Here is an 11,019-nt window from a genome sequence, read left to right as displayed (position 1 = left end):
TTGTGTTACATAGGAAATTTTTTCTCACAGAATTCTCGAGACATGATATGGCCCACATTTGACTAATTACGTAATTACTACCAACCACATGGTGGCCCAACCACATCGTTACCTATCAATTACATGTTATTTAAAAAAAAAAGAATTTCAAATATTTTAATTAAGAAGGCAAGCTGTCACTTGGGACAACAAGTGCCTACCTTCTTCTCTAAAACCAAATAATTTGCTACCAAACCAAGCAGCTCTCGTCGGGAACGTGTTCGTCTTTTTAGGTATTTAACTGGTCATCTTGGTCATTCCATGCTCTCTGCCGCGTCCGGTAAAGTCGCCACGAGGACCATCTATTGAGTCCAGTCAAGTCCAGCAGAAGTTTCAGCCCAGCAAAAAAGCGAGAAGACAAAAAGAAAAAAGAAAAATAGTCCAAATCGTGGCAGTTTTCGCTCCGATAAACCCAGCGAGGTTCTGTCAGAGTTTCGTTTTATTATTCGCGGTCGCGGCTGATTTGTCCTGTGGTACTCGCCGTGGGTTTTGTTGGAGTTCTCAGGTTAGATCCGTGAGTTTTGAAGTCGTCGACTGTTTTCTTCTTTTCCGTCCATGTATTGGTTCTTTTTGGTTTCAATCTGTACTATCGTTTGCCCTAGAATGTCGGTTGTATTCTGTGAGGAGATGGTTTTGGATCAGTTCAGTTTGTGTCAGCTGGTAGTTTGGAGGGTTAGCCGATAGGTTCCGAATTGAGCGTTCGAGTGTCTGATTGTTTGTCATGTCTATTGTTGCATCTTTTTATGATAACGGGTTGTTTCTGCTTTTGCTTTATGTTTGAAATCTTTTGTATTTTGTACTGTTCAAATGGTAAGAAATTGGTTGTTGTTTAAGCGAAAGAATTTGTTTCGTTATGGTGGTCGCAGCATTTATTTATTTTCTGAAAGATGTAGTGTTTATAAATTTCTTGGTTCTGGTCATCTTACTTGGTTTGTAGTGTGCTTGGTATTGGAACCGTTTAACGTAGTTCTATTTATTAGTGCGTGTACTTTGAGTGGATGAATACGTAAGGTTTCTCCGCGATGGGCAACGGGTTGTGTCATGCGAAGATGAATCGGTTGTGGGAATAATGTAAGATGCTGGTCAAAACAGTGGATTGGATGTTTAGTGTGGCCTTTAAGGTGGGAGACTCGGAACCGTTTATTACTTAAATGTTTACATTTTTTCTATTTTTTATTTTAGGCAGAAAGGCACTACTTAATATTGCATTTTGGTCGTTGCATTTTATATTGTTATGTTTGGTCTTGGGTAGGTGTATCACCGCCAATTCTGATATAATGGAAAAATAAGAGTGGAAACAACTTTAGATGCTTTTTCCATGTGAGATAGATGAGCTTTCATTGACTTCGAGTTGAGGCTGCTGCAACCAATGATTATTTTTGCTTCATGTTTTTCTGTCTTATTATGGATTGTGACGTTTGTCAGAGCTTAAGAAAGCAACTGCGCTTCTTTTCACCAATGGAGTAATTTACTAATTGCAGACAAAGTCATTTATTGCCTCCAGAAGAAGTTTCTCAAAGAAAGAAAACCATGGGTTGTTTTAGTTGCTGTGAAGAAGATGATTTCCTTAAGGCAGCTGAAAATGGGGGTTCATATATGGCCAACAATTCAGCAGGTAAAATTGTTGTGCTGAAATTGATATCCTCAACAGACAATGTAATAATCAGAGAATAGTCTGAATAACGATAATTTGTGTTTCATCTTGGGAATTGATTGTTATTTGCTACCTGTCATGACAGATGATGAAAATAGTAAGTTGTGGCTAATAGAAATCCAATCACAAAACAACTGAGATTTGTCCTACTAGGATTATAACTCTTATAGCAACAATTTCTTGTACTTCTAAATGAAGTCTCACATGCAGTGAATTTAGTCTCGAGTTGGTCACCAGACTTGTACTTCAAGTCTCTTGTTTGTGCAGATTTCAATAGGTGTACTTTAATGAAAGGCAGTCACTTGAGGGACCAGATACCAGCCCTATGGCTAAGTAGTGGTCTAAGTAGAACTTCAGGCGAAGAAAAATTCTATAAGATTAAGTTTAGTTATTTTTAGAAATTGTGGTTCTTTATATAAATCACATAATATCTTTAAAAAAAAATTCAACCACATTATGTACTTTTTTTCTTGGATTACATAAGAGTCTGAGTAACAATCCCCGTTTAGTAGGGAATGTAAATTATAGGCTTCTTTTCTTTTTGCCATTTTCTCCTTTTATTTTTTCCCTTCTGCTTCTGCTTATATTTGCTTGCTTCAACTCTGGATGATTCTCTAGACCAAGTGGGTAAATATAGTGCACTAACGCAACTATTGTCATATTTGTGTTACGTTTACAGGCAATGCTGGATCTTATCATGCATCAGATCCTGTGCCCAAGGGTCCTCAGGCAGTAAAGGCACAACCACCAGCAGTCCCTGCCATTACAGTTGATGAACTCAAAGAAGTGACAGATAACTTTGGTCAGAAGGCTTTAATTGGAGAGGGTGCATATGGGCGAGTGTATCATGGAGTTCTTAAAAATGGACAAACTGCTGCCATAAAAAAGTTAGATACAAGTAAACAACCAGACCAAGAATTTCTAGCGCAGGTGATAATTTTTATTACTCTGCTGTTTGGATTCTCTGCTGCTTAATGAAAACATCATAAAAATTGTCTTTATATGTAGCTGATGGAAGAGCTTTGCAGGTTTCCATGGTTTCGAGACAAAAACATGAAAATGTTGTCGAGCTGATCGGATATTGTGTGGATGGGAGTCTACGTGTTCTTACTTATGAGTTTGCTACTATGGGCTCCCTTCATGATATTCTGCATGGTTGGTCTCTATAGTGCCGCTGTGTGTCTTTTTGTGTTATATCAAAGAGCTTAACCCCATTTCAAGAAAAGGGCTAAGTAGAGAATAGTCACTTGCTAAATGTTACAACTCCTATTTCTCAATGTTTCCTGCTTTGGTTTTTAGCTCATTGCTGTCCAATGCCATTATCTTTATCTCTTTTACTGATTTTAAAATTAATAGATTTTTTAATTTTTTTAATGAGGAAAAAGGAGAGATTTATTTGGTAACTTTAGTCCGGAAAACATAGGCTTTATTGTTTGGAGGCAGCTGAAGAAATCACCTAGTTCTTGGAATGATTTGAGAGAGGCATTGTATGAATAAATGGCTGCACTTTAAAATTGTACTGAGCAGAGCTGTGGTACAATTATTTGGCCGAGTGCAAGAGTATGGCAAGTAAAAAATCAGATGATACCACTGTTGTAGCTAAACATGATCCAGGGAGTGTTAGCATAGGCTGTGAACGAGTTGCTTGTGCAAACACCTGAGATTTCAATTTACTCGACAAATCGGTTAACAACTGTCATTTTATTATATGAGTGTTTATTAGGTCTGTTGAGAAGTGAAGTCACCTGTGATTTGTTGATATAGGTCGAAAAGGAGTGAAAGGAGCACAGCCTGGTCCTGTTCTTTCATGGGCTCAACGAGTAAAAATAGCTGTAGGAGCTGCAAGAGGGCTTGAGTACTTGCATGAGAAGGTGCAGCCTCCCATAATCCATCGCGACATTAAATCGAGCAATGTTTTATTGTTCGATGATGATGTCGCAAAAATAGCTGATTTTGATTTGTCAAATCAATCTCCAGACAATGCTGCTCGACTGCATTCAACCCGGGTTCTTGGAACCTTTGGTTATCATGCTCCAGAGTAAGCTCTCTTGGGTTTGTTCAATAGCTAATGGTTTTAAAGAATCAAATATACAACAAAAACAATCAAAATTGAGGAATTCTCCTTTACTGTTTGCTTGATATACTTTGTGAGCTTGGTATTATCTTTCATACAATAGAGTACACCAACTTCTTGTGATAAAAAAAATATTAGACACTGACATCTTGCTATGCGGCAGGTATGCAATGACTGGACAACTAAGTGTAAAAAGTGATGTTTACAGCTTTGGTGTTGTCCTTTTAGAGCTGTTGACTGGCAGGAAACCGGTTGATCACACACTACCACGTGGGCAGCAAAGTCTTGTGACATGGGTGAGTTCTTAAAATTCTGTTTGGTATGTTTGGATCTTCCTCAAACTTTGTTTGTCTTCATCAATGTGTTTTTTCTCTGCCTTTATTGTTCTCATGGCTCCATTATATTTCAGGCCACACCCAGACTCAGTGAAGACAAAGTGAGACAATGTGTTGACACACGGCTTGGAGGAGATTATCCTCCTAAGGCAGTTGCAAAGGTAACTATTTCAAAATTTATGTCCAGGGCTAAATTTGTAAATGTCGATTAGCTGAAAACAGGAAAATATGTTTCTGCTGATGTGCCACTATTTTTAGGTTTTAATACTCTTAGTCCTTGTGCTTCTCATCCATGTTTGAGCCTATTTATACAAACCATCACTTTTAAAATTATTTTGAGGAAATGTAGCACCATTGGTCCGAAACCAAAGAAAATGGGAAGGATTGCATTAGTTTGAAAGCAATGTAAAATCTTTGGCAAACATTTAGACATGTCTCCAAATCCACGCTAGGTTCGCATGCTTTATGGACCAGCATAGCTATTTAGAAGCTTTGAGGAACAGCGGATGGTCTTTGGACCAAGCAAGTGAGAGAGCAAAGTGGAGGATCCATATGGACCACATAATGTAGTAATAGAGATGATGATGTGCAAATCATGACCACTGATGTTCTTTTTCAACTGCCTTGCAATGTTTTATGAACAGATGGCTGCTGTAGCTGCCTTATGTGTTCAATACGAAGCCGATTTCAGGCCAAACATGAGCATCGTAGTTAAAGCTCTCCAACCTCTTCTGAATACTCGGCCAGGACCTCATGGTGAGGCCTCAAATTTGTGAATTCCTTTCTGTTCTTTGCAAACTGGGGCAATTGGCTTGATTGTCTCTGAGTGGTTGTTGTTTGTATACCATCTTTGTTTGACAAAAAATATTTGAGAACAACAATATTCAAGGCAGCAAGGGAATTCAGCTTGTCACCATACTGCACCAACTTACTTTCAGTCATGTTTTAGCAGCAGAAGGATTTTGATTTGGTGAATAGAGTTAAAAGTATGTATACAAGTGTACGTTCAATACTTGCAAGGTTGATGTTAGGGAAGCCGGAGTTGTATTCAAGTTGAAGTTCTTCACTGATCGCTTCTTCCTATGATTATTAGCCCAGGATTATACGATTTGTTTCAATTGTTGAAATCCTTGTATCATTCAATTTTTTTGAACCTTTCCCAAAAAATAAGTTAAATATATGTTGTAATAGTAAAACCATAGATGGGAGATTTATACCATTGGACTTGCATACAAACGCATTGATAGTGAGTGGAAAATGATGAATGTGGATTATGTATATTCATAATCCCATATGCAAGACACTCCAATTAGCCGTAGCTTCGTCTTTGTTCTCTTTTGTTTTTCGCTTCCGTGCCTGAATCACTTGCACAGCTCTCCATTATTCAAGCAAAGAAAAGTAACTTGTGCTTGCTCATGTCAAAGGCTTCTGGTGAACGCCACTGTATATTTATTAGGATTTCCAATCATGACCAGTCTAATTGGCTTCTGAAGTGTCTATTGCAGCTCTTTACCAATCAATGGGGGAGTCTTGAATTGAACACATAATGAATGCAAGTCATACAGCCTTAGTAACTGTTAACATCACAACAAGATGTGAACAATGAACCGAGGGCAACCCTAGGGTGAACCCATAGTTGGGATTGTAACTTCGATTAATCATTTTAGGATAAATCCAGACGTAAGGTAAAACTATTTTAAACAACAAAAACCAAATCCCTATATGAAGATTTCTTCCACTTCTCAATGCCACTAAAACATCACCAAAAAACCTCTCTTTTTCAAGTACATTTCAATTAGCAATTGTTACAGACCTGTACACACAACATTCTTTTTCTTTTTTGTAACACCAAACATGCACATAGAACAATCCCCTTCCCCAGATCTACAAAAATAATAAGGAAAAACTCTAAAAAGACAAACGAAGTCCCTTCTTTGATTTCCCATGTTTTAACCAAGTTGCTCTGCTGGTGAGTGGCAAACAAGCATAAGGTCAAAAGAATGTATTCCCTTCATAGTCATAACCCTGAAATTCATCACTTGTGTGATGATCTTTTCTCCCTTCTGCTCTCAGATCTCGAGTCTGGATTGTCGCTTCTGTCGGTATCAGAGTTTTCTCTTTGAGATTCGATTTCCATACTTCCGGCCTGAGACCGTCTATGCCTTCTGTCCTGTAAAAAGGAATTTAAACCTTATGTGTGACCGCCCACAGATACAACCTAGTTGCCCAATAACAGGCTTTCAAATAGTTAAAGAAATTGGCAAACCCACTTGAGCAGATAGAAAATATTGTGTAACAGTTTCAAGGACACTCTTACTGGTGTGTTGCACAGAGTCGGTACAACTAATGGAAAAAGCTGGGATACAGTTGGACGAAATAATAGAGAGTTGGATGAGTGAACAAGTACGTCTTGGGGCTGTGCGATGAAATAGTCCAATGCTAGAAATATTATTTTTAATGTACTAACGATTGGAATCTGACCTCACGAGGTATGGGATATTCTTCAGATTCGAGCATACGAACAACTTGGCTCATCTTTGGTCTCTTGTCAGAATCAGGATCCACACACCTCAATGCAGTCAAGAGGGATCTCTTGAGGGCTCTTGTTGAAGGCCTTCTCTCAATGTTTGGATCCACCACTTCCTCAGAGCGCCTGCTGCCAACCATCATTTTAAGCCAATCAACAAGATTAACCTGCAACCATCACCAATTATAGTAAACAACAAGGGAAAGGATAATAGAAAACAAAATTTTACCCAAGATATAGACGATTGCAAGCAAGAACTCTAGCTGGCTAGATTGAACCAACATACGAGGTCCTCTATAAAGGAAAATTTTGGCTTATCCATAGTCATGTCTCTTCCAAATATATGCAGAAGGCTGTAATTTCAATGTTCCTATCCCTTTTTTTTCCTGAATGTTTATTATAGGCACAAAGTGCTTCCCCATCCCATGCGAGACTTAAAATCTGTGATCTCACTAAAAACTGCCCCCTTACATGTGGCTACTGAGCCAAAGGCTCAATTTCACATGGCTGTAATATTTTAGCGATAACCTCCTGTTCCAAAACTACATTTCATTTATTTGTTCTTTTCTGTTTAGAAACTATGGAAGGTAACTTTATCAAATTACAAAAAAGTAAACAAGAAAGGCAATAGGGGCAGAAGGAAGCTAATAAAGGTTATTGAGAGATGACATAAAAGACCAAATAACTGTTGATAAATCAAAGAAACTACTTGTGTCACTATCTCCTAGTGGAAGTGATGTAACAAAATGTGTTATTCATTACCTCCTGAGCAGGGCGGCTATAGTCCACAGGATCTCTCCCTGTGATTGCCTCCAACAAAACAACCCCAAAGCTGTATATGTCACTCTTTTCATTCAAAAGGCCAGAATTTGCATATTCTGGTGCTACATATCTATTCAGCAAATAGCAAAGATGACAAAAGTAAGCATATTCCTCAGTGATAAATGGTAATAACTAGGTTATAATTTTCTCTTTCCAACCATGCAGATTTGCAAACAACTGCCTAAGAGGTTAAAGACTTACCCAAAAGTCCCCATAACCCGGGTTGTAATATGACTTTTCCCAGCACCCAGCAGCTTGGCTAGTCCGAAATCAGATACCTTGGCATTGAAGTCATCATCAATCAATATGTTGCTGGATTTGATGTCTCTATGAACAACCTTGGGTTCAATGGCCTCATGCAAATAGGCAAGGCTGCAGGATATCCACCACTACTTTAGATGAAATTGAAAAAGGAGCAGGTAAAACATAATATAAGTGACAATTCCAGGAAGCTAAAACAGAAGAATATCACATCTGTTTCTTTATTTGTTTGTCACTAAAGAACCGTGAGCAGAGAATGAAAGAACATACGCCTTCGCTGTCCCAAGAAGAATCTTCATACGAGCTTCCCAGGTAAGATATCCCTGCTGCCGCATAGCCCCATGGAGCCATTGTTCTAGATTGCCATTGTTGACATACTCGTAAACAAGCATCCTGAAGGTGCAAAAATAAAAAGATTAGCACATGTTATTTGCTCTTGCGTTTACATCAGCAGTAACAGCAAGGAAACTGCTACGAGAACTAATAAGAATTTTAAGATAAGATGATGAAAAAGCACATGAATGTTTGACCTGTGAGTCCCTTCCACACAGTACCCAAGGAGCCGAACTAAATTTTTGTGGCGGACATGCCCAATAGCCTCAACTTCCACTCTAAATTCCTTCTCAGCCTGACCTCTGCAGACAATCAATCAGAGGATGCATAAATCATATGAAATGATAGAACCTAAGAAGAAAAAAAAAGAAAAAACAAATGTAAACAGCTTGAACTAACAAATTGTTAAGGAGCTTTTTAACAGCCACTGGAGTTCCATTGATCAGATGGCCACGATAGACTACCCCATAACCACCTTCTCCAAGGACATTTTCCTTTGAAAAGCGATTGGATGCAAGCTCCAGGTCACGCAATGTAAACCAATGACCCCAACCAAGGTGAGAAAATTCTGGCAGGCCTGTTAGGGGCGATGGTGCAATCATAGGATGTGATGCAGAAGGTCTATAGACTGTGAATGTCCCCGAGCTCCCTTCGTCACCTGATTGGGATCCACCATCTTTATCAACATGATGAAATGAGCCAGACTGACTACTATTTTCCCCATTTTTGTTTCCACCCATGCCAAGATGTACCAAAACCTTATCAGATTCTCTGTCACTCGATTTCTCACGAATGGTGAGGAGAATCCCATCATGAGGGACAAAATGGTTAGATGAGATCTGATCGACTCTAACTTCTTTTATTTCTTTTGAAACCGGTGGAATACAGGCTATGGGGAGTTTTTCTAGACCTCTTCTTGATTTCCTCCTTGATATAAGGCATATCCACAGCACAGAAAGGATTATTACAACGAAGATTCCAACACCTATGCAAATTAAAACCCACACCCTAAGACCAAATATGGCAGTCTTCTTGGATAGTTCAGTATTAAGAGACTTTCCAGCCATTTTGATGACACCAAGGTGCCTGAAATAGGAGAAAATGAAATCAGAAAAGGTAAAAATTATACCAATGAGGTTCAGGTCAAAACTAAGTTGGTGAAAAATAGCATTTTTAACGATAACCATATGTAAATGTCAAGCTCTTGCAAGCTAATTCTTCAGTTTTCATTCACTGTCTATTTTTATCATTTTCTTAATATTAGTATTATGGTTTTTTTAATTTTGATCAATTTTGAGGTTAGCAGATAAATTCTATATAAATTACGAGATCACTATTTTTCTGCCAATCCTCTGGGCAAATTTAGATATTGATCATGAGATAGCTAAAATTAGAAAAATAATCAATAAGGTACTCCAAGCATGAATAAGAGCAAGTAAGAGACATCATAAAAGTGCAGAAATGACAAAAGTCATAAACTTGAAGAAACAAAACCGTGGCTTCTCCAACATAAGAACAAAAGAACGAAGTGAAGCAGGATTCAAAATAGTATATGTGTAACGACCGACATCCTTTTTGAAAATAAATAGTATTTGATGTTATGTGAAAGAACGCAGTACAAAGACAAAATTAAAATTAAAAAAATAATCCAACTGATTATACAAACCAATTTTCAGGAAGACAGATAGTCACTGTAAATGAAAAATCCATTTCTACTACCAATCTTGACACAAGAGATTGAAGAACCAAGTAAACAACAGAAAACAAAAAACCAGTGTGTAAAATTTTCCAAATTCGTCCTCACTATCAAGTGAAAGAGAAGAGCCATTTTCTGATGTCGCCAGCAAAAATTTAGAAAAAATACTATAAAAATGAAGAAATGATAAAAGATGCAGAGAGGAACAAAAACGAATCATAAGAGTTGCTCCGTGTTTTCTTGCCAAATCGCATTTAAAAATCGGAATTTTTTAAGAAAAAAAAGAAAAGAAAAGGACACCTGTGTAAGAGAAATCGAAGAAATCAAAGAAAACAAAGCTGCATTTCTCTCAACTTCTTTCTCCAACCCAACAAACGCAATTAGGCCCGTTTCTGAAGCCAACAGCACCGAAAGACAACAACAGACAAACAAAAAACAAGACAAATGCACTAACCAAAGAAAATGCTCCACCAGTTGTTTCGAATTACCTGCTCTACGGCCCCCAGATCTCCAAATCCTTTTGCAATGATCACAAAAGAAAACCGCGACCCAGATCTCTGATCAACCCAACAAGCCCAAATGAACCCCAATGCGAACATCCACCGGCGGGTTGTTGATTTCGGTAGGCTGGGTCCTCAAATCTAAGCTCAGCCTGACCTTTCTTAGAAACACAAACCCTAGAAAATGTTCTTTTGTAGAGTAATGGGACATGGAATTCTGGGGTTAGGAAGAGGAGAATAATAAGAAGGAATGGAGTTATCAGTGGTAGGTGATGAGATGGCTCAGAAACAGTAAAAGGGAAGCATGGAAATGGAAGGTTTCTTGGGTTTTTCTGTATTTCTTTAAGTGGCTTTTGAAGACGACTGTTTATCAGAAAATTCTTCGCCGAATTACTCACCCATTTATCGATTATTCAATCTCTCTCTGTCTCCCCCCTTCCCCCTCCTTTTTTTTAATCTGGTCAAACATCCTAGAAAAAACAACACACACACCGATTGACGATGATGAGCCCGATGAAGGGCAGTAATCAGTGAATTCAGGGGAATGTAATCTGATCAGTTTGGGAGTCAAAGAAACCAGACTGGATACCAGAAGAGTGCACCGAAACTACCCAAATGCCCTCTCTGATTCATCGGCATCAAGGGGGCATTCATTTCAAAACTGTTAAGTTGAGGTGGATCATAAAGGGTAGTTGAAGGTCATTTGTGAGAGTGGGAGGAGCAGCAGAAGTTATTTAAAAAAGGCCTCTGGTAAGGTAACGGATACGTCAGTGCGTCA

The 11,019-nt window shown here is 38.4% G+C and overlaps 2 protein-coding genes across 4 annotated transcripts; one reads left to right on the top strand and one right to left on the bottom strand.

Annotated features, from left to right (window-relative positions):
* The first annotated feature begins 297 nt into the window (after positions 1-297).
* On the top strand, positions 298-5,018 carry LOC137955727 (pto-interacting protein 1-like). 3 transcript variants are annotated; one of them, XM_068802822.1, is made up of 9 exons: positions 298-544; positions 1,020-1,160; positions 1,521-1,654; positions 2,373-2,623; positions 2,722-2,848; positions 3,458-3,731; positions 3,931-4,063; positions 4,177-4,263; positions 4,747-5,018. In XM_068802822.1, the coding sequence occupies exons 3-9, from the start codon at positions 1,570-1,572 to the stop codon at positions 4,876-4,878; spliced, it is 1,089 nt and encodes a 362-aa protein (XP_068658923.1). In that variant the 5' UTR covers positions 298-544; positions 1,020-1,160; positions 1,521-1,569; the 3' UTR covers positions 4,879-5,018. The 3 variants fall into 3 exon arrangements, with proteins under 3 accessions (XP_068658923.1, XP_068658922.1, XP_068658924.1); XM_068802821.1 differs by lacking the exon at positions 1,020-1,160; XM_068802823.1 differs by lacking the exon at positions 1,020-1,160 and having other exon boundaries at positions 1,465-1,654.
* An 806-nt stretch (positions 5,019-5,824) lies between these two features.
* LOC137955589 (probable receptor-like protein kinase At5g18500) lies at positions 5,825-10,783 on the bottom strand. Its single transcript, XM_068802598.1, has 8 exons — positions 10,230-10,783; positions 8,445-9,131; positions 8,243-8,347; positions 7,983-8,105; positions 7,653-7,823; positions 7,392-7,521; positions 6,584-6,796; positions 5,825-6,272 (listed from the first exon to the last, which is right to left on the bottom strand). The coding sequence occupies exons 2-8, from the start codon at positions 9,110-9,112 to the stop codon at positions 6,138-6,140; spliced, it is 1,545 nt and encodes a 514-aa protein (XP_068658699.1). The 5' UTR covers positions 9,113-9,131; positions 10,230-10,783; the 3' UTR covers positions 5,825-6,137.
* Positions 10,784-11,019: the final 236 nt, after the last annotated feature.

The sequence above is a fragment of the Aristolochia californica genome, unplaced genomic scaffold, assembly GCF_029961685.1.
Source record: "Aristolochia californica isolate CCGP_79_NKW_82.1479 unplaced genomic scaffold, dmAriCali1.0.hap1 SCAF_2, whole genome shotgun sequence".
Taxonomy (NCBI): Eukaryota; Viridiplantae; Streptophyta; class Magnoliopsida; order Piperales; family Aristolochiaceae; genus Aristolochia; species Aristolochia californica.
Note: the sequence above shows the minus strand (reverse complement) of the source record. Positions and strands in the feature narration are given on the sequence as shown.